Source organism: Fringilla coelebs, assembly GCF_963513975.1.
Source record: "Fringilla coelebs genome assembly, chromosome: 11".
NCBI classification, from domain to species: domain Eukaryota; kingdom Metazoa; phylum Chordata; class Aves; order Passeriformes; family Fringillidae; genus Fringilla; species Fringilla coelebs.
In genome coordinates, this window is record NC_140037.1 from 22,111,327 (window position 1) to 22,134,609 (window position 23,283).

The 23,283-nt window shown below is 41.7% G+C and overlaps 1 protein-coding gene across 1 annotated transcript in view; it reads left to right on the plus strand.

The window, feature by feature from the left end:
- PCDH11X (protocadherin 11 X-linked) overlaps positions 1 to 23,283 on the plus strand; it is a gene marked incomplete at both ends in the record, with an annotated part of 365,800 nt that overhangs the window by 248,542 nt on the left and 93,975 nt on the right. Inside the window, one exon of the mRNA XM_084213225.1 lies at positions 4,167 to 4,365. Coding sequence (XP_084069351.1) covers positions 4,167 to 4,365 — 199 coding nt within the window. The remainder of the gene's footprint in view (positions 1 to 4,166; positions 4,366 to 23,283) is intronic.

The window sequence follows — 23,283 nt, forward strand, 5'->3', positions numbered from 1 at the left end:
ACAGCATCTCCTCAATAAGGTCTGTTTTAAATCAGAATTATCATCTAAATAATATAATTAATTCAGCATAAATTAAAAAGTAATGTTTTTTCTTTATGATCTCCTTTTAAATGATATTAATTTGCTTCAATGAATGAAGATAATAAGGTTAATAGTTTAATGTTCCTCAGTTGATATCTGCTGCTTTTTCTATTACCTTTTTTTTCCTTTTTGATTATAAATTGACTAACCCCTGGTGTATAATACCAGAAATCATCCCTTCAGTGTATCCAAAGCTATTTACTTAGACTCATCTTTTATTATTCCCACTGCCACAGTCTAATTATTGTAGTGAAAGATTGAACACAGAATAGTTTGGGGCTTTGATCAGTCTTCATATAAATTTCAATAATGAGAGTAAAAGGTTTGCGGTTTTCTGAGATAATTTGATCCCTCCAGACACACTCAGCTTTTACCAAAGGCAGTGAATGCCATCTGAGACCTCTGACAGCATTTGTGTCTGGTCTGTGACATCTCTGCAAGCAAAATGCTTTTCTCATGCCAACAAAGAGTAATTTAATATTTTTAAATGTGGCAGAGAAACTCTAGACTGCTGCATGATTTTTTTTTCCTTAAATTTTCACTTCATTGTCCCCGATCGGTTTAATTGTCTGTATTACAAGTTCCTACATCAGAATCCTCCAAGAATACATAATAGGTTTGCTTGCATTTCTCCCTTTTTGAAAAAGTATCCCAACTGTCATCCAGATAAATAAAACAAACCATAATCCTTGTTATTCCATTACTATCGGTGCTGGCTCCCTTCAGAGATAAATAGAAAAGCAGCTGGAGACTGAGGATATTTTGTAATCTTATAAATTGAAATTTAAATGCCTCAAGGAGGAAATTTCCAAAATAATTGTGACAGAAGATAAGTCCCAGCTTTTGGCAAAATTTTATTAGAATTACTTGTTCCAGATCGTTGTCTGACGCTGGCATGAATTAGGAAATGGCAGCACTGCCATGGAGAGGAATAGCTGGGGTTTTTTTTCATCTTGATGAATTTTTCTGGAAGTGCTCTGTCATCAGTGTCATTGGGTGTGACACACTCAGGGACACAATCAAATTTAAAATCATGAGCCTTTAGCTGATGCCAGTTGATTTTATATCATACAGGTCTGATTTTTCTGACTAATAACATCTCAATTTATGCAGCTAAATATTTCCCATTTTTAACTGAACGTGAGGGTTAGTTAGAAACATTTTTAATTTTGCTTGGGGTATGGGATTTGTTGTTCCTCACTGGGCTAGGCAGTTAAAAAAGCATTGGTGACTTTCTGGTCTCCTCTGCTGTCAGCTGGTTTAAACCTTCTGCTGTATTTTGACAATGAACCCTGAACTGAAATATTCCTTTGTTTACACTCAGTGAACCCCAGGTGCACAAAGCAGTAACCAGTTGGACAGAGCAACAACCATTGTGCTCCCAGTCATTTTCAAAAGTTAGTGTTGGTGTCTAATGCTAAAACTTGGGCTAAAAATGTTTTAAGACTACTTAAAATTCACTGGTAGCTTGGAGAGGAGAGGATATAACACAACACAAAGGCAGTGCAAACCTCACAAAATACAGCTTTTACCAACAGCTCACGCAATGGAGGTGGATTTTTTCATCCTGTGAATACCAGACTCATTTCAGATGAAAGAAATAGCATTTTCCCTTTCCACATGTCCTAGCTGTACATCTGTGCAAGCTGGGTGCAGTTTTTAATGCAGGGAGTGAATGAGAAACATTGCAGGAATGATTTCACTGGATCAACTCAGCGAAACTTCACTTTCTTGGGCTTTGAGGAGAGAATTGATTGAGGCTGCTGGTGTGGATAGGGCTCTGAGAGGCAGCTGGAGTGGAGTGCAGTAGGACACATCAGTGATTTCTGTGGCTCCATCTGGCTTTTTTGGGCTGTGCAGAGGCACTCCCTGCATTTTCACCCAGCTGTGGAGGGAAAAGGCAGCAGGAGGAGCAGGACCACTGTCCCAGCAGAGAGCCCTGGGGCAGGTGCAGGCAGCCAGCTCTGGAGCTCAGTCAGCAATTCTTCTGGTGACCCCAAAAGTGCACTGGGGACACTTGGGGGTGTTAGCTGCCAACCTTGCACCACCTGAACCTTTTCCCAGCGGGCTGCCAGGCTGTCCCAGCAGCCACAGAGGGGTTTTCTTCTCCCATTTCCACCCCATGGAACTGGGAGCCATTCTGAGTTCAGCTCTTCAGAGCTCCACTGCAATGTCTTGGCTTGTTCTGTTCCAATGTTTCTCAAAGATCTGCCAAATGAGGGAGAGTCTAAAATCTGCAAATTTGATAAACAGGAAAGCAGGTCTGGAAGGCAAGGGATGAAATCATCTGGAAGAAGGGAATGGCAGGAACAATGAATGCAAAGTGCCACTCTCAGGCTGCAGCAATCGATGGCAATAACCAAAAAGGGGAAGAAGATCAATAAAGAGGACCTGGGCATTATGGTGGTTGGCAAGGACACAACTGTGTTGTGCTGCCATGGCGAGGGAGCCTGCAGGAGGTGTGAAATGATCCTGCTCAGGGCTGTCAGGACCTTGGCTGGGGCTGGCTGCAGGGTTGGGGCAGAGCACGGAGCTCCCTGCACGGGGGGAGCAGCCAGAGAGAGCAGGAGCACCAGACAGATTGAAATAATAAGGTCTGTTTATTCTGAAGCAGAATAAAGTGCCAAATGCCAGAAAGATGAGTGGGAATAAGCAGACCGTGATGGATGGGACTGGAGAAGTGATTTATTTTGCAACAAGAAGGAGGCAGGTTCCACATTAGAAGAGAGGCTCTCCATTAGCAGCGGTGAGGCACTGAGACAGGTTTTCTGGGAAAGCCCTGAGTGCCTTACTGGTAGCTGTTAGGGAGGGCTGTCACTCTCATCTGTCAGGGATGGCACAGGTGAGGTTGGTGCTGTGTGTTCTTGGCTGCACACGCTGCAGAGCAGCTGTCTGTGGGCATGTGTAGCAATGTCACTGTGACAAAAAGAGACTTGCAGAAGTGGAGGAGCTGAAAACTCCGTGTAATTAGCAAAAACTCAGTGTGATTGAATGCTTTCAACACCGCCACCCTATAGGAACCAAATATCTAGGGACCCCTGACAACATCTGCTCTGTTAGAAACACTATATACTTTTTTTGCATAATTGCATCAAAAGTCTGGTCTTCAGTTTTGCTAATCCCAGCAGTTCTGCATCCAGAAAGTTTTGCATTGCCTTTCAAATGGAATTTTGAGTAACAGCATCCTAAGAATATTTGAAACTGTTTGTTTTTTAAGGTTTTTTTTGAATCTTTCAGTTTCAAGTTTGCAAAACATGGATATGAGACACATCAAAACGAGCAGGAGAGCTGCTTATTTTTTGTTCATATTTCCTTTTTATACTGGGAGAGATTTACATTCCAGTTATTCGATTCCTAAATCAGGCAGGGTCACTTAAGCAATGAAAACCCTGTCCTGTGCCTGGTTCTTTGTTTCACCTGGCCCTTCCTTCCACGTCTGGGCTGAGATGCTTTCCATCCTCAGCTCCCTGGTTCCCAGCTTCCAGCCTTTTATAGTTAGGGTACGGGTCTGTGGTACAACAGAAATCAAAGGAGTTGTAATGAAATGTCTGAAGGAGAGCAGGGGAATCTGCTTTTCATTCATTAGCTTAACGCCTGTGCAAAATCTCTTGAAATTGTTTTCAATACAGAAGACTTGTTGTTGTTTGTTCTTTCTCTGCCTCAGAAGAATCCAACAGCATTATAAATGTGTCACATTTTTTAGGCCCAAAAGTGTGGAACAGCTTTTAATGGGAAAGAAAATGTTTTTTGAAAACTGGAAAACTCAGCAGTGAAATAAATTGAGCCTCAAAAAGTGATTGAAATCTCCAAGTCAATATTCAAAAGGTATCCAAAGACTTGTGAAGTCTGACAGAACCTCTTTAGTTTGAGGCGTCTTTCATTTTGCATCAGGGCTTGCATTTTTAAAAACCAGCAGCAGGCAGTGCTGTCAGGTGCAGCGGGTTTGAAAGCAGCTCACGAAAGCCTGAAATTGTGCACGACTCCGGGCAACTCCGGCAGATAACCAAAACAATACGTTTCCTAAACTGGCTGCGTTGAGCAATGACCGTGGTGGAAACCGATGTCGTTCTGTTCCTTCCTTGTAGCCCCAGCGCCGTGTCACCTTCCACCTGCCCGACGGCTCCCAGGAGAGCTGCAGTGACAGCGGGCTCGGAGAGCACGAGCCCAGCAGCGGGGCCAGCGCGTCCCACCCGCTGCCCCTGGGCTTCCCCCAGGACGAGTTCTACGAGCAGGCGTCGCCCAACAGCCGCACCGAGGGAGACGGCAACTCCGACCCCGAGTCCAGTAAGTGCAGAGCTCTGCTCATCTCACCCATCATTGCAATCAATCAGTCTATCAATCTATCTATCAATCAGTCACGGGGCTTTTTGCTCCTGCGGGTAATTATTGGAAGTGAGCGTTGGTTTTAGCGCTGCTGAAGAAGCGCGAACTGCTGACTTCTGCTTCTGAAAGTGGGAGGTCGGGCTGTTGGGAATAAAACACTTGGAGCTGTTAAGGGTTTATGGATGAGCTGGTGTTTTTATGGAGCTGGTGTGCCGGGCACAGAGCAGCTTTCTGAGGAGGTTAACGCTGCTGCCCTAATGGTCATAAACACTGTGCCGAGGGAATTCGCGTTCCTCAACGTTTCCCTCTCCGACGCTGCTGCGTGCTGTAGTTTAACTCATGGGTGATGAGCAGCTCTGTGAAAGGACTGCAGTCTCCAGAAGTGAGGGTTTCTTGATTTGCCCTCTGAAAGCAGTAACGGTGTGCAGTCATAATCTCAGAAGAGTTTGTCATCTTCTGCCATTGGCACTGCCTCCTTGTGATGTCAGAAACAGGAAGGCAGAATCAACAGCAGCAGGGCTGTGGGCACTGACTCTGCTCTCTGTGCTGTGCTGTGATAGCCAGTTGGAGACTCCTCTGAACTTTAGTCAGCTGTTAATTGTCCAGAGGCTCCTTATCTGGCTTAAATTGAACCGTGCCATTGATAAAGAGACACCTGAATGTCTCTAAGCCTCTAAGGCCTTGTTAGCGGCTTAATAAGTGATTTGAAAATACATCTGTTCTGGGCAGAACTTGGCCCAAAAGGTGGATTTCAGCTGCTGTAGTGTATCAGGAGGAATGAATTAGTGAGTGCTATGCACTTGAAATAGCTGTAGAAGGTAGCTGCACTCTGCAGTGGCAAATCCAGCTCCAGCAGAGAGTATCCCCTGCCACTCCGAGCTGGCTGTGCCACATTCAGCCTGGCTCTTGGAAATCACCTCTGCCTTTGCTGCCCAGGACTGGAGCCTCAAGGGCTTTTGGCACACGTGAGGTGTCTCCTCTTTTTCTTTAATTTGTAAACTAAGTTTAACTTTAAAATTTGTAAGGTGACATGTTTACTGAAATAATGGCAGAATATTATGTTTTCCAAGTTGATAGACAGCTGACAGGAATCATCAGAGGTTTTTGATCTTGTGTTGGAAACAATCATCATTTGCTTTTGTGTTTATGTATTTGAGGCTGTAATATACCCTTAACAATATTCTAGGCAGCCAAACTGGGTTCTTCACAGAGTTAAGCTCTCAAGGGCTACAGATATACCCCCAAAGAAGGAAAATATCAAGTTACATGTTGTCCATCCCTCCACAGTTATTTATTATTTTCTGCTTTTGCTTTGCATAATCATGCTCTGAACTTTCTTTCCAGCTGTTTCTTGCTTCTTGTAACTGATATTTATATTTTACTGGAGTGAGAATGATGTACATGAAATCAGTGTCCAGGGCCTTTTCTGCAGAGAGGATGGGACAGGAGCTGGTGTAGAGGAGTTCCAGAACAGGCATGTGCCACTTAAAAAGAGGCTCAGATTTGGGATTTGCCAATGGTTTTTGTGCCCAGGTTTTTTAATTTCAGAATAAATATGCACCATGACTCTTGTGGAGTGTGGCTCTAAAAGTAACTCAGCTCTGACATCTGTGTCACTGACACACATCCCTGTGAGCAGGCTAAGCAGGCATCAGATGTCTTTCCAAGTGTGAAGTTGAAGAAAGTTTAATCACCTGTCTAATTACCTGACAGTTCAGTTTTAAACTTGAAGTCGCAGTTTAATTGGAGTTTATTTTATGTGAAGATTTTTCTTCCTTTCCACCTCGTATCTTATTGAAACAGTTTAATTGAAGTAGCACGATGGTTACAGCAGGGAAAGCTTCTTCTGTGGCCCCTTTCAGTGTTTTGTGCTTATATTAATGGCAGCATCTAGTGGCAGGAACAAAAAAGCAGAAAAAGGGGAAGACCCAGGGCATGTTTGTGTCCAGTGTGCTTCTGCAAAGTGGCTCGGTGCAGATGACAGCAACCCAAAATATCTGACGAGCCCGAGGTCCGTGTGGTTCACTTGTGCATGCAGGACACATTTAGCCAACAGTGAAACAGTAAAAATAGCTCTGAGTTGATGGTTTCCTCTCCAATCTTCTGCTGGATTTTTGATTGGTGTTTTTTCTTTATTCTAATTTGGAGTGGCTTGATGCATTCCAAACATTTTTTGTCTTCCTTCATGGACTAAAATGGTGTTCATGTGAAAAGAGCCAGGAAAATCCAGCCAGGTAATCTGAGTTCATACAGCAGAACAAGCATGGCCTTCGTTGCCTCCCAACATCTTTAATACCTGACCTGTCTTCATCTGAAACATTGTCTGATTTGGTGAGGATTTAGTTCAACTTTGCCTACCAAGAAGAGAAATTTGGGGTGAAATGATGTCAGGGATGTCCAGAACCAACCAAGTGCCCTATGAAAGCTGGTGGCAGCTGTGCACTCATGGCCAAGTTCAAAAGTGTTTTCTTCCTCTTGCTTTCCTTCAGTGTTATTTGTTTCTCTAATACTGGAAATTGTTGCATTTTGGAAGCTTTCCATTTACTAGCAATAACTAAGTATTTATTGCAAAACACTGGAAAAGATGAGCATAACAAAATAAAATAAAGAAAACAAAAACAGCCTGAGAAATATTGGTGAGAGGAAGTTTTATAAACTCAGATCTGATACAGGACTGAAGAAAGGAGGGAAAAAAAATAACTGTAAGGTTATAGGGGTTAGAAAACTGTGAGAAATTTATATGTAAACCTTTAAAATTAATTGACTGTGCTAATTAAAATTAGAAATCAGCTATTTAAAATGATTTGTCTTCTCTGACTTCAGTTCCCTCCTTAGAAAAACATAAAGTTCAGTGTGGTAGATGCATCACAAGGGAGACATGCCAATAAACTGTCACACTAAGGAAATAGTAATATAAAAAAGCATGTAGGTTTGTAGACAACCTTATCCTGAAGTAACAGCAGTCTTGTACGTGGTATGCAGATATTTTCTTCTCATAAGTTATTCAAATTAGGATGTTCCAATAACTCCCTATGCTAAGGATTTTACCCAAACCATATTTTCCCCCTCTCTTTTTCCCTTCTGTTTAAATACAAAGCACACTTCAAGCATGGACAAAGACCAACAAATTCTGTGTCTGGACTTCCCTGGTAAATTCTCTCTCAGTGGCTGCAAGCAGTGATGTTGATCAAAGGAGTTGAAAGGTACATGTAAACCTCAGTCCTGTTGGGTTATTTAATACATGTGTAAGATATTAATGACAAATTTTCACGCTTCATCTGTTTTTATAGCCTTATCGAATCTGTTTTCTTTCCTCTAGACAATAAAATTATTTAACTTTTGTTTGGAGGAAAAATAGAATATGACTAGTTCAAGCCAAGAAATTGGGCAGAGCAAGAGGAATGATTGCAGCTTGGGGACAGGGAGTGTGGAGGGGGAGCCAGAAAACCTGAAAGTAATCTGCAATTAAATAATAGCAATCATTTTGTATGAAGAAAATGGAAGTATAAACAAAGCTAGCTGAAAATTAAAGTTAATGAGGCAAATCACACTGAGATTTCAGGGTCTCAAACAGGAGGAAACTGGTGTATTAAGGAGAGGGGGGTCTCCATGAAGAATATTTAACATGAATTAGTGACTAATAAGCCAAGGAGGTTGCATTGAAAATCAGCAAGTGTAGAGCTAAAGGGGACTCAGTAGACACCAGAAGTGTGTGGCCATGCCAAGCTGGTGCTGCCAGAGGTGTTTGCCTGCTCGTTTTTGTCTCCCAGTCACACTCACACTGTTGAAGAGCTGTTTGGGTGCACTGGATTGAAGAATTCCTGTGGGTTCCACCCCTGGACAGGGGGAAAGGTAAATCTTAAATCCATGGATTGCCCAGTTCCATTTGCCCCACGAGGCACAGCTTGTGGACAGCAGATGGGGAGATGAGGAGTAGCTGGGGCAAAGCTCTGCTGGCTTTAAGTGATCACCAGAGTGCAGAGAATCAGTCCTAGGAAGAATTAAGACTGCAGTGTTTAACCACATAGGAGGGAGGCTTGCAGCAAAGAAGGCATCTGCTCATGATTAAAGACAGCATATACTTCTTCCTCCAAATTTAAAGAACACTTTCACCTTGACTTAATTTTTGATAAGGATGATGTTGATGAGCACAAAGGCAGGCTGATGAAGAATGATGATAATGGCTCTAAAAGTCATGGCAGGTTCAGTGCATTCGTGTGGAGGAGAGGAGATAATCTTCCTCCCAGGATATCAAAACTGATAGTGTTTCCCTTATTTTTCCGTGATTCTGACACACAAAGTGTCAAGAAAAAACAAAGCTCTGGTCAAGCTCCACTACTGGGAAGTATTTGCAAAGAAGAAAGTGAGATGTATATGAATATAATGCAATAAATGGTATCATGGGTTTCCCAAGAGTAGGATGAGATTAGCTCCATTATCTCACTTCCATGATATGTATTTTCAACATTGGGGAATACATGTACAGTTAATCTATACATATATTTAAGGACTAATAACTGTTATTATGACATTAGGGTGGAGCATTAGTAATTAAGAATGAAAAGATGTAGAATAATACAAGAATGGAAAAATCTCCATAATTATCTTCATGAAGGAGTTTGGCATTAAAAAGCAGGAATGTGTCAATGAAATATTCCAGTAGCTCAAAGCCAAGCATCACTGACAATAGAGGAGGAGGTGAGCATGACACGAGAATTGGATTTTGCTAAGGATTTGAAGTAATAGCAGTGGGATGAAATCTAATAGTTGAGAGTCATTCTCATAGGAGCTGCTGTATGTAACTAGTATATAAATCACCAGCTGAGAATGACATAAAGAAAAAAACCAACTGAGTATTACAAAGATAAACTATAAATCACCAATACCTAATGTGACTGTGAAAAAATCCTGGGCTACTCCTGGCAGAGGGGAAAAAAAAGAAGAAAAGAAAAAAAACCCGGGGGGGGGGGGCTGCTGACACCATAACAGACCTGTTATGAATAGGGCTGGCTTCCCACATTAAAGAAAGGTGAATTCTCATGAGAAACAGGCATAAAGAAATATTATTAATAACAGGGGGCTGGGATGCCCATATACAGAGAAAGGAATTCACATTGGCTCGTTCAGAGTGCAAGGTGAAGCCTGCCTGGGGCTGCTCTCACACCACAGCAGGGAGGGGAAGCCAAAACACAGCCCTGGGCTGGTTCCCTGGGAACGGGCTGGTGCTGCCTTCAAACCAGCCAAGGCTGGAAATCTGGGGGCTGCAGATGAGATCAGTGGGGAAGTACAGGAGCAGGGCATGAGAATTCAACCTGGCTGTGAAAAGGAGCTTGATCAATTTGTGAGAGAGAGGGGAAATGAATTCTCAGTCTGTGAGAGCAGCAAAAGCAGTGTGTCACAGCAGAGGTGACTCTTACAGCTGGGGATGTGGAACCCAGGGCTGAGCCTCAGTGCTTGCTCTGGGCTGCAGCTCCAGCCCAGCTGGACACAGGGCTGGTCATCAGCAGGCTGGGAGAGTGGCCGTGCCACCATCAGCTGGGGGTGACAGGGGCTGGCCCTGCTGTCCCCAGCCCTGCCAGCAGCTCAGGGACAGCCTGGGGGTCCTGTACCTCTGCCTGCTGGAGAAGAAAGGGTCAGCACAGGGCTGCAGACAGGGAGCTCATTCTCCCTGGGAAAAATGCCTGCGTTTTCTGCCATGCTGGCTTGTCTGATAATCAGAAACTCGGCAGTTGCTGAAATATACTCTTTAAACATCATCAATAAGATGCTCTGGCAGCTGGATTTCAGACCTCATGCTGGGGCATAAGAAAAAGTAAATCTACAAAGTCTTAAGTTTCTTGTTCCCTGTCCAAAAACTGGACTGCCAACACATAGAATTTTTTTTAAACTATGCTTTCAGTTTTTTTCCTTCCCATCTTCTATACTTTTCATTTCCACAGGAAGGTTGAAATGCAACAGCAATATTTTAGTTTGGTTGCTGCTGAGTTATAAACACACTAAGGCCTAGCTTGAATAAAACAGAAAGAATCTGTCATTAGTTAAAGATAACAAATCTCAGGCTAAAATACATCCCAGTCTCCCACATCTGCCCACTGGGCCCTCTAACTCCTGCTGTACTGGGCTTTTCTAACCCCACGGCTGAACACTAATAATTAAGTCGGAAAGTGCTGAGGTAATTAATCTTTCTGAGGCAATAGAGTTTGATTGATCTTCTACCTTTAATCAAATTAGCTTGCACGTAGGTGGGAGAATGTAACAGCTGAGCAGGGCTCTGTGAGGTGCCAGCCCAGCGGTGACCGCGGTGAGAGCACCATGAATCACAGCCTGGGAGCCTCCAGAGCCTCCTCTGAGGGCTTCAAACCCCTCTGTGGGACCCAAAACTTGGGGGATCTGGCAGAGATCCCCAGCAGGATGAGCTCCCCACTCCTGTTTTCAGGTGTGTCTCCCTTAGGGGGGCAGTTTCTGTCTGCGTGGCACGTGTGCGAGGGCGCTGAATGTCACAAGGCTTCCAGCTGTGTGGGTCTTCCAGATGTTTCAGCTCTTTGTTTCTAAAAATAATTTTAGTTATAACAGTAAATTATAGTTTATAAGCTAAGAGGTTTTTTTATAAAGTTATAAAGTTACTCAAATAATTTTAGCTATAGAAAGTGAAGCAAGCCGACAGAAACTCCTATAAAACAAAGCATGATGGTATTCTGGATTTGTTCCTGCCTGGAGAGGGGCTCAAAGGGCAGGCTGGAGAGGTCAATTTGCAGTGATACAGATGAGTGGCTTTTGCAAGCAGATTTTCACTTGTACCTGAGAGGATACAGATTGCATATTCAGAAATAATTCCATGATTTGGTAATTTGGTCCCTGGGTGACTGACTTAAGAGTTATTCAAGCAGCTGACACAAAGAAGGGAACATGGACAAAGCAAATTAAATTTAAAAATGCAAAAGCAAAAAGATTGCCCCACTCGACCTCTCAGTCAAACACGGCACTATAAGCACAGATATTCAATTTTAAAATTTTATACTTTCTGTGCATAAGGGGCACTCTTTATAAATTATTTTAAAAGTAAATTTTAGATATTTTATTGCTGATATCAGAATATAAAACCTTGATCTACCTTTTCTACTCTTTGAAGAAAAGGAAGATAAAAGCAAATTTTCTGAGATGCACCATATTCTTTCATGCAAAATCAATGGGGATTGATGAGGAAAATCAATGGGGAAAACACGCTGGATTTTCTAGACTGCATAGTGGGGTGAAGTAACTCAGGCAATACTAACATATTTGTGAATGCAACTTAATGAAATTCTTGACTGAGGTTTATAATAGAAGTTACTCTGTCTAAAGTGATTAGAAAGAAAAGCTTCACCTTCCAGCTGAGAAATCACTCACTGCTCATGGAATAACAAGGAAGGCTTTAAAGCATTTGTTTTGGTGGGGGGATTTTTAATAATAAATGAGATCTGACATTTATAAACAGTGATTTAGTGGCAGATGTTCTGTGATATATATTTATGTTATCACTTAAGCTGACATGGTAATGGATAATCCTATTTGTTTTGTTTATGAAAGTTTTAAAATATATTGCTATGGTGAGCAGGCTGGTGGGGCAGAGGAGGAGAGAGAACAAATTCCTTCCCTCCAGTTTTACAAATTCCTTTCAGCTCTGACTGGCTGTCTCTCTACTTTGTCTCAAACTTTCTCTTCTTTTTTCTTCTAAGAGCAGAAAAACACAGATGATGCAATTTTTTTACTAAATCAAGCTAATCAGTCGCTGCAAGAGAAGCTTTTAGCAATATCAAATATTAACTTTTTTTAGCATTGAGTTCCTGTTTTAAAAATGGAAATATGGGGGAAAAAATTGTCTCTTTTATATAATTTAAGCCATGCGAAAAATTTTGTGATTATAATTTGATTTGAAGCATCATAATTTATTCCTTGATTTCTACTGTGATTAATGAAAAATATATAACGAAATATTTTTAGAGACTGTCTGCAGCTACCAGTCTGTCTTAGAAATTAAATGGAAAAATCGTATTTGTTGAACAAAGCAGATCCCCAAGTGATGGTGCATTTCAAGTCACAGCATTTGCTGACTCAAAGCTGATCAACTCCATAAATCCAGGCACTGGTGTTCTTGTTTGTGTAGAGATGTGGTCATCCTTTAATCTGATGCTTTGGTAGGGAAACAGGATGGATCCAGTCTGGAAGCATGCATTGGGAACAACTAGAATTGTTCCAAAAGGTCATTTGTACCCATATATTCCTGAATTGGGGAGGGAGATATTTTTACCTTTACTCTTCAAATAACTTTTAGCCATCTGGAAAAGCAGCATATTGTTAATAAACTGCTGATTCTGTCTTTTTTTTTTGAGGTTGTATGATTGGCATTGTGACCTTTTTATTTTCTGGTTGCTGTCCAAGCCTTGACTTTGCTGTAGCCCAGGAAGGAAGGAAGGAAGGGCCCCAACCCCTTTGTGAGCTGCTCACTGATGTGATGCATTCATTCTGAAAAATAAAATATATTTGCCTGGCTTGAGCTGAAGAGACCTGGGCAAAATATTTATGATTATACTTTTGGATTTATATTACACCAGAGGTTGAGATTCTCGCCTTTGTGCTCAATACCCATAAATAATGTTGCTGCTTCCTAGTTAGTGGCAGGATTTTGCAGGGGTTCTGCTTTGTTCCTGGTGCTGTGTGATTCTGTGGTGCTCTGATTAATTCAAGTGACATTCTAATTGGTGTCAAATGTTTTCAGAGGCAGCTCTGTGCGTTGCTGAAGTCAGCAGCTCCACAAGCTCCAGTCCATGTACCCATTTCACAGTTCTCAGCCCGGCCTCGTGCTGTCTCGGCCGTTTGTACACATCCATCCCCATGTTTCAGCTGGAATTAGGCAGTAAAATCCCTGGATTACAGAGAGAATTTTGCTCTGTGCTTGTGGGCTCTGAGCACACTGTGGCTGTTAGGCTGATTTTCTGCTCCCAGTGCAATTGCAGTAAAACCATCACAAATCCTTGTAGAACAGGAGTGGAGCAGACCTGTACCACGAACATTGCTGTGCTAGCAGTGCTTCCACGGGCAAATCCGGCCTTGTTTTCATTTCAGCTGTACAAACCAGTTAGCTCAGGGATTTCTGATTGCCCAAGGTCAGTTCCACTGCAGGTGCTGGTGAGAATGTGGGCAGGCAGGGGCTGAGAGGGGCTGGGGGCAGCTCTGGGGGACCAACACCACCCTGGGGTGGTTCAGAGTCACTCTGCAGACACATCAGCTGGGACAGGGAGGTTCCTGTGGTCAGGAGTTCCTTTATCCACCTGTATAAGGTGCCTGGCAAATGCTCCCCTATAGCTATCATATTTTTTGAAAAATCATTTCTTTAGGATTTCCCTCCTGAGAAGCTGAGAGGCCTCAGGAACAAAATGCAAACAATGATTGTCTGCTGCTGTGGGATGCAGCAGGTGGAGCTGGGATGGGTCTCATGTGGTTGTTTCTAATTCATGGCCAGTCCCAGTCTGGCTGTCCAGACTGTCTCAGCCAGAGACAAACCTTTGTTATTCTTTCCTTTTCTATTCTTAGCCAGCCTTCTGATGAAATCCTTCCTTCTATCCTTTTAATATAGTTTTTAACATAATATACATCATAAAATAATAAATCAGCCTTCTGAACATGGAGTCAAGATTCTCATCTCTTCCCTCATGCTGAGACCCCTGTGATCACTGTCACAGGGATAACAGGGTGGGGCAGTGAGGTGGAGCAGGACTGCACAGACCCCTCAGCTTTTCCTGCTTTGGAATCATCTCTGCCCCTGCCATGCCTTGCTGCCAAGCAGCCCTATTGTCATCCTTGCAGTGCCTAAAGCTCTGCCTAAAGCCTTGGGGCATCAAATTAAAGTTCTGCCTTTACAATAACAGGAACAATAATAAAATAATAGTAGGAAGCACCAGTTGATCCATCCAAAATGCTGTTTCCAGGAAAAGGGCATGGTTGTATGGGCTGCTGGACTTCAGTTCCTCTCAATCAAAATAACCCTGTGTCTGTGGAGCTCCAGCAAGAACAATCATGCTATTTCAATAGTTGTTCTTTTATCTGAGTGATGTTCCAAACCCAGTGTCCCAGAAGATGTGTCCACTATAGGGTGAGATATTATAAAGTCTGGCCCTCATATCTTACTTTAAAAGAAAGCAAACCTTTCTCTACCAAGAAAGGCTTTATTCATGTCACACACTAATCATACACCAAAGAACTATTTAGAAATAGAAAGACAACCTTTGCCTCTCCTCCTTAGTTGTAGTACATATAAAGAAAAACAGTGGCAATAAAAGGAAATAGGAGTGTTGAGAGAAAGCACTTTGAAAACTATAAAGGCAAAAATTATTTTTATCTCATTAGAACTGATATTAAAGCTTTTCTTTATACACATTCTCATTTTTTTACAGAGGGTCAAATATCACTGATTACAGATTCTACTGGGGCTGACCTCTCATCCTTCTGTCTCTAAAATTAGCTCCTTATTTCTCTTTTTTGTGAAGATCACAGGAATCTTTCTCCATCAGCCCCCTGATTGCCCTAACCTGGAATGTATTCAGAGTATTGTGAGAAAAGGCTCCATCTGTAAATGAGGCAGGTCCTTTTCCTTGTGCTGCTCTGTCCTGTGAATGGAATAGCATTTGTTGTGTCTGCATGTAGGGTCATGTGAGAATTAGGAGTTTAGATGATTACAGCATGATTTGCATGTCTAAAAACATGTAAGCAGTTGAATAATCTGCTTGGATATTGAATTATCCAGTTTTCCATTAATTGAGTCATAATTAAAAGATCTAGGAAAAGGATGAGGTGCTTCCTCCCACATTTTATTTTATTTTTTTATTCCACATCTGCTGAGCTACAGAAAGATTTTAAAAGTGCAGTACTGTGAATAACTCTGGAGCTAGACAAGGAGAATTCTTTCTTGTTTGCTTTCCTCCCCCTGAAATCAGCTGATTTCTGACACAGCTGGGGTAATTTCTGTAGAAGGAGTTCGTGCCTGCATCACTGTACAACTCCTGGCTCTTAATTTGTGTCAGAAAGCAGCAGATTGCCAAATGCTCATCCCAGCTTCAGAGGAGTTGTTGTCCCTGTCCCCCTGGAGCTGGCAGAGCAGCAAAAGCAGCGAGGGGAGGTTGGTGGGGCTGGTGGCAGCAGGGCTCCAGCACCAACCCTGAACTGCTGCTCACTCTGATGGGCTGGAGCTGTGTCTCAACCAGAGCCTGACTCCTGTCCTGATGCAGGGGGAGGATTTGGATTTGTGTCTCTGAGCTGCCAGGGCTGTGGGGAGAGGCTTTGAGGAGCATTTCTGTGTTTGAGGGCTTGTCTCCAGCACAGCTCCTCACTCACTGCCCTCCAGAGCAGGGAGACTTCACACTGCAGCTCTGAAACTGCCAAGGATGTCCACACTGGGATAACCCAGTGAAATGACAGAGGAATTAAAGATTGGCAGTGCAGCCACAAAGCCCAAGGGAAATATTTCCAACCATATAAAAGAAGAAAATGCCTTGAGCTTATTCTGGTGCCTGTGTTAGGAATGAATCATGATAAGGATTACAAAACTTAAGATATAGTCATTTAGCCACTAAAGATGTCCTAAGAAAAAGCTCCCTGATAATTCTCTCTTTATGCTTTTTATAATACTGAATTTTAGGATTTGTTTTCCCTTTGGAGCGCAGCTACAAAGGAACACAATTCTGCTTTGTGCACTCATCTCTAACCTCTGCTATCAACTTTGTGTCTTCCATCTGAAGAGTTCAAGAGACATCATAATACAAGGAAGCAGATGTTTTCTCTTTTGTATAACACCTATTCTTGCTGAATGGGGATAAAAGATGGTAAATGCGGGGGGACATTAATATTTCTTGTTAGAACGTGCTTCACAGCCTGAAGAATCTCATATACATAATGATAATCAAATGTCAGCAAGTAAAAATAGGGATTTGTTAAAAAAACAGCTGTGCTGCACAACTCTTTGACAGGAATAGAGGAATGCTTTATCCAGGAAAATTCACAGAATTTATTTAGCAGAAACTGTAGCTGTTAATTTTCATCAAGACAGAAGGTTAACAAGTCTGAAACGGAGGGGCTGGTTCAGCCTCGTTTCATGACCATGGAAAAAGAAATTTTTAACTCTGCCAGAGCTCTCACTTCCCTCACAGCAGATCCTCTGTGGCACCAGGCTGCAGTTTCAGTGCAGTTTTTAATGCACCATCATCCTCGTGTTCCCTGAGGATGTTTCAGGGACAATGACACCCAGCAACGCTGCTGTTAAATGCTCTTGCTGCCAGGTGTTTGTAGGTGTAGGTTTTTGTGGGTGTTTTCAGGTGTTTTTAGTTTTTGTAGGTGTTTCCAAGTTTTTGTAGGTGTTTTTAGGCTTTTGTAGGTGTTTGTAGGTTTTCGTAGGTGTTTTCAGGTTTTTGTTTGTGTTTTTAGGCTTTTGTAGGTGCTTTTAGGTTTTTGTAGGTGTTTTCAAGTTTTTGTAGGTGTTTTCAGGTTTTGTAGGTGTTTTTAGTTTTTTGTAGGTGTTTTTAGGCTTTTGTAGGTGTTATTAGGTTTTTGAAGGTGTTTTTAGGTTTTTGAAGGTGTTTTTAGGTTTTTTTAGGTGTTTTTAGGTTTTTTAGGTGTTTTTAGGCTTTTGTAGGTGTTATTAGGTTTTTGAAGGTGTTTTTAGGTTTTTGAAGGTGTTTTTAGGTTTTTGTAGGTGTTTTCAAGTTTTTGTAGGTGTTTGTAGGTTTTTGTAGGTGTTTTTAGGTTTTTATAGGTGTTTTCAGGTGTTTGTAGGTGTTTTTAGGTGTTTTCAGGTGTTTTCCCCAGGGTGATGTGGCAGCCACTGCCCCATTTCCCAGGGGAGGAGCCAGGGTGAGTTCCTGCGTCCTGGGCAGTTCACATTTTCTTCTTTTACACACTCTGAAAGATCCCATCTCCCTTGGGCTTTGTGGCTGCATTGCCAATCTTTAATTCCTCTGTCTTTCACTGGGTTATCCCAGTGTGGACACCTTGGCAGTTTCAGTCCTGCAGTGTGAAGCCTGCCCTGCTCTGGAGGGGCAGTGAGTGAGGAGCTGTGCTGCAGACAAACCCTCAAACACAGAAATGCTCCTCAAAGCCTCTCCCCACAGCCCTGGCAGCTCAGAGCCACAAATCCTCCCCCTGTGACTGTCACTGCCCTGGGGACAGGGCTGCTCCCTCATCCCTCCCTGGCATCAGCAGCTCTCCAGGGAATTAGGCTGGGACAGACCCCACATCAGGAAAGATCCTGGTTTTTTAGCCAAAGGATCATCACAGATCACCCACTCTGTGACAGGAACTGCCTCTGCACTCCTGGAATGCAGGAGATCATCTCAACTGCAACACTGATGAGGCTCTGGGATGTGTGGAACAGAATTGTGCTGCATTTTTGCTTTAAAAGTTGATTTGCCTTTGAGCTGTAACTGTGCCCTACTATTTACAGTCACTGGGAGAAGTGGCTGTGATGTTCTGCACTCAACAGTCTCTGACCTGTAATGCACAATTTGCAAAGAAGCACAGAAGAGTAAGCAGGGGGTCACTGAGATATTTTCTTTTTTTTTTTTTGTTTTTTTTCTGTGAGACTGGCACAGCCAGGCAGCTGCATTTCACATTTCTAATTCACAGTCACTCCATCCTCTACCCCCCAGGAAATATTCTCTAATCCATGAGCACTTGGCATGCTGAGGTGAGATGTTAAATAGCAAGATTTGCTTCTAAATAATAAGATTATGATACAAGCCAACAAGAACAGGGATCTCAAGGTTAAAGATAGAATTTCTCTTTCAATCTGAGCTGGTAGAAAGGAAGAAAGAGATTAGAGAAAAAGGGAAGAAACAAAAAAAAAAAAACCCCAAAACCAGTTTGCCATTGTGAAGTTGTGGCTACATCAAGATATTCAAGATACATCATAAAAAGGTTTTAAATCTGATGTTAGTGTTTATGTGTGTGTGTATATATATATATATATATATATATATATATATATATAATTAAAGTATATTTGTTTTCCATTGTTAAAATATTTCTGTAGACACAAGATATTTCTCAGGTTCTTGTAGAGGAGGGACATACTTTAAGGCAGATGGCAACTTTTTTTTTTTTTTTTTCCAGAGCAGTAGAAGATGGTCCCAGTAAAATATATACTATCTTTATTCAGATGTCCATGGTAACAAATAGAGAAAAATAAAGCAGATTTTTCTCTCAGCAGAAATCCCTTTGAAGACAAATGTGGTTTTTGTTTTTTTTCTTACTCTAGTATTGGTGGTATTTCTGGAACGTGTTTGAATGTTAAGTGTTTTCTCTGAGCTTCTGCTAAGATTCTGCTCTGAAAGAGAAAACTGTAAAATCAGTTAGATAAACCCCAGTGTTTTGTTCTATTCCAAAAATATTCACTTTCCAGAAGAGAAGTTCAGCTGAAAAGTGAGATGCCACTTTTCTTTTGTGTTTTGTAGGAATAAGGCATCTTTCTCTGGAGTCCTTGATGGATCTTGCCTTTTTCCTCCCCTTGTGAGAGTAATTTATGTAACTTCTGCTCATGCCAGAAGAAGTTGTAAAATGTATTTGTAAATTACTGTTTGAGAATCTTGAGCTAGAAGACCTGGTTTATTTGATGTGAAAATAATTCTGGTTTCATGTGTAAGATATATAAACTGCACCAGTAATGTTGCATTGATTGTACTGCTTTGTTTGGAAAAAAAATTACAAGCAACCCTGAGTGAACAAGGCAATTTGCAGCCTTGATTAAATAGAGCAGACAGAGGAATGGCTCTGAGGAGGAAAAAAAAGGAGCTCTGAAGCTGTGGACAGAGCAGTTCCCTCAGCACAGATCTTCTCCTCATTTTCCTTCCCTATGCTTCAGCTTGGTCACATATTCAGCAGCAGAAGGATGAGTTTGTAATATTCTTTTTCCCCAAACAAATCAAACTTAGCTCTACCCTTGAGCAGGACCCTTGTTGTCACCCAGGATCTTATTAAAAATCTGTGTACAGCTGAGTGAGCCCCTGGTGTCAGAGGGGTTCTGGGCAGTCCTGCTCTGCCTGTTGGCATTTTCCCAGTCTAACTTTGGGGTTCATACTGGGGGAGGAGTTCCACAGGCTCTGTCTGGCCAAAGGGGGGATCAGTCCCCAGAATGATCTTTCACCAAATATGGTGCAACTGTGAAGTGATTAATAGCCAGAACTATCAATCTATAAATCATTACAATTGCTGTTTGCAATTGTAAAGCCAAGACATAAATTAGGAAACTCTGGGCAGCACTGTGGTAGGCTCAGCCATGCCCAATTTCACTATGGAGTGCAATAAATAAAGTGATAGGTCTTCAGAAAATGCATCTTCTATGAATAAATGCAAATAAATTGGACATGAAGGCATTTTGGGTGGCTGAAGAAAGTACTTGGGTTTTCAGCAATGATAAAGGACCATTCTTAATGCACAACCACTCCTATAGCTTTAATGTAGAACAGAAAGGAAGAACTTTGTTTCAAATCTAAGTTTGAAATAATCTTTAACGTTGAGATTCTGCCAGTGGCTGAGCACTGCAGAGACCCATTTTCCCCAGTCACCTGGAGAACAAACTACCTGTATGGAAATTCAGCACCTTTGATCAAAAAAAAACCAAAAACCAAACCAAGTTTTGAGTTATATTATATTTTCAGTTTAACATTGAAACTTGTATGTGCTTGGAAAGCTGAACAGCATGCCTGGCTTTAGCCTGTGCTCATTTATAATGAGTAATTATCTAATGATGATGGTGTTCAGCATGCATGAGAGCTCCTGTAGCAAGATTTGGAATTTTAAGGAAATGCTGTAGATCAAATGATAATGTCTCATTTGTATTCTCTCAGTTCCCCAGTCACTCCTGCATTTCATGAAGCAGCTACAGAGATGTACTGCAAATCTGCATCCGTGTTGTGTGGGATGGCAAAAGGCTCAGTGCTCCTCAAAGAGTGCAAACAATCCTTCCCCACACCTGGCAGCAGCAGGTGATGCTGTCCCAAGGAAATCACACCTTGTATAAAATGAGTTTTCAATCCTGCCAGGAAGGGCACCCCTCCTGAGGACTGTGGGGATAATTAAGTGTATAAATGAAGGCAGAATTAGCTCTGAGTGTGCGGATGTGTGCTGTAATTCCTGCCATCCTTCTCTGCCTGGAGGATCTGGTGATCCCTCTGCTGGCCTGGGCTGTAGGAATTGTAGGAACAGTGACCTGAGCAAAAACCTCTATTTCCACTAAGAAATGGGAAGTTTGGCAATCCAGTTAAAACTTCTTTTTTCTTTTTTTTTTTTTTTCCTGCTTGTGGCTGTTAGTTAAACAGACAGCAATCTGTATAGCAAAATAAAAATGGTTTATCGTGTTAAAGGCAAAGAATTAGAAATGTGAGTATTCTATTTTAAAAAGATTTAGGAGTTTTCCATTGGCAGTAACAGTAATTTGGCTTTTATTCTAATGTCAGTACTTTCCACTGTGGAGGAGATCTGCTTGCATATATGCACATCTCTGCATTTTTATCTGCCTCCATAATGTGAACAAATTACTTTTGCATCTCAACATATGTATCTGCAGATGCATACATCTCATCTCCCACTGACTGATGGCTCTGTTTTGCTTCATTCAACATTTTCTCCAAGGCACTCTCAGGGAGCTTTGCTGGGGAAAGCCAGACCTGCCCCTGGAAGGTAAAAAAATTGGCACCACCAGAGGGCAAAATGCTGTCAAGGCCAGCCTGGACACAGCCCTGCAAAGCTGGGCTCAGCTTTTCACCTGCATTCTGTACTTAAATTGTAAATAAATTACCTCCTCTGATCACTTCCAGGGAATTCAGTGGGTCTACCCTGAATGAGCACAGTTAAGTAGGTGCATAAGTGTTTCCAGGCTTTAGGCTTTACAAGCTTTCATAATTAGTGCTCTAGACAACATTAATTAAAGAGTACTTTAGAAAGAATATAGCTGTTTAAAGCTCTCCAGTGGTTTGCATCTTATTCAGGGATCCCAATCAATGCAGCACATGGGGAATCCACTCAGAAAGGCAGGCGTGATTATAGTTTAATATCATCTGTATATACATCTTTGGGATTGTATATAGCAAACAGAACTGCACAGAAAGTCACTTCAGTTCAAGGGCAATTCAATAAAAGACAGTAATAATGAAAGAAACATATGTTTTCATTATCATTTCTTCAAGGATTGTGATCTACAGTAATCAAATATGATGAAGAGGGAGGCTTTCCTGAGGCTAGCAATATTTCTCTTATTTCCTTGGAAATAAGAGCCTTGGGACAGTTAGAATTTGTATCTTACTCATCCTCCTGTTATTATATATTTGAGGAAGAATTAAAAGTAAAGCACTGACTGATAGTTTTTTTATGGAAAAAAAAAAAGACATTGAAATGTTAAACATGATGTTATATCTGATTTATCGTGCAAGGCTGGTTGGAATGTTTCTGTCCCACTGCACTTGGGGTGTGATGATGATGATGATGATGATGATGATGATGATGATGACTGCAGGAAGATGACTCTGTCTTCACAAACCCTCTGAGTGTCGTGTGGCAAATCTTTTGGTGTGTCACTGAGGATTGTGTTTGGCAATATAGGATCCCCTGCAGCAGCTCTACTTAAGGCTTAAGCACAGTTTTAATTCTTGACATTGCTTGTCTTTTATGCTCCTTTCCTGCCATATTGAGATAATTTCCAAATGCTGATGAAGAAAATTACTGCATCTTGTACTGATATAGTTGTAAAGGCACAATAAAATTTGACATCTTCCATTTAGTGTGTCTTGATCAGAAATAGGTCTATCACTCAGAACAAATTATTTTGAAGCCTAAAGCAGGAAGGATATAATAGTTAGGCACAAAATTACCTGATGGGTTTTTAATCACCCTGACAATTATAAAATAAAGGATCTCTGTCCATTATTGAAAAGGGAACAAAGACCAAGAATAGAAAAGGAGACAATGACAAAGTAAATGATTGAGGGGGTGGGAGCCTCCTGTACTATCTAAAAACTTTAAAGATGCTCAGCAGCGACTCTGATATTTCCTTGAGCACCCTGAGCTCCTTTTCAGCTGGCTCAGAGTGTTAATTACTCTGACAGAAAAAAATACTGAACAGCACCTGGTCAATTTGCATGTCTGCTCGTTTTCCTGTCATGTTTCCCTGGAAAAAGGGGAGGACCCAGCCTGAATGCAGGGTCTGAGGTGAGGAGACACATCCAAGGCACTGGGAGGCTCCAGGCAGAGCAGGACTGCAGCAATTCTTTGGGGATGGAGGAGCCTGAAACTCCCATCTTCACAGTAGTGACAGGGTTCCTCCTCAGAGGGGTCAAGGATAAAAAAATCTGCAGGTCTGTAAAGAATATTTCTCTGTTCTCTTTGAATTTTTTGAATTTTTCAAATATTTTACTTTGATTTTTTTTTTCTGTATGTGCTTTCCACTCCCTCTCAGCATTGCTCCCAAAAATTCCAGTCAGTGAAATCAGGTACTGATAACACAATAATTATTAACCAGGTAAGTTTGATTCATCATCTTCTCCTCTGGTCTACACTCCATGCCCCTGACTGCTGATTATAAATACCATTAGTGAAACAGAAATCAGCACAGTGTATTTAAATGTCTTTTTTTCAAACAAGGGGCTATTTTTTCAGCATTCAGGTTCCCCATAGGCTTTTAATCAAGGTTATGGCAAAGTCCATAAACTTCCCACTGAATATTTAACAAGCTGAAGGTCGTGGCAGACAGGAGATCCCAAGGACAAGGGAGGTGAGATTGCAATCAGAAGAGCAGAGGAGACCTGGAGATAAGCAGAGCTTTGTCTACAGATAATATCTGCCAGAGCAAACACCAGAGTCAGG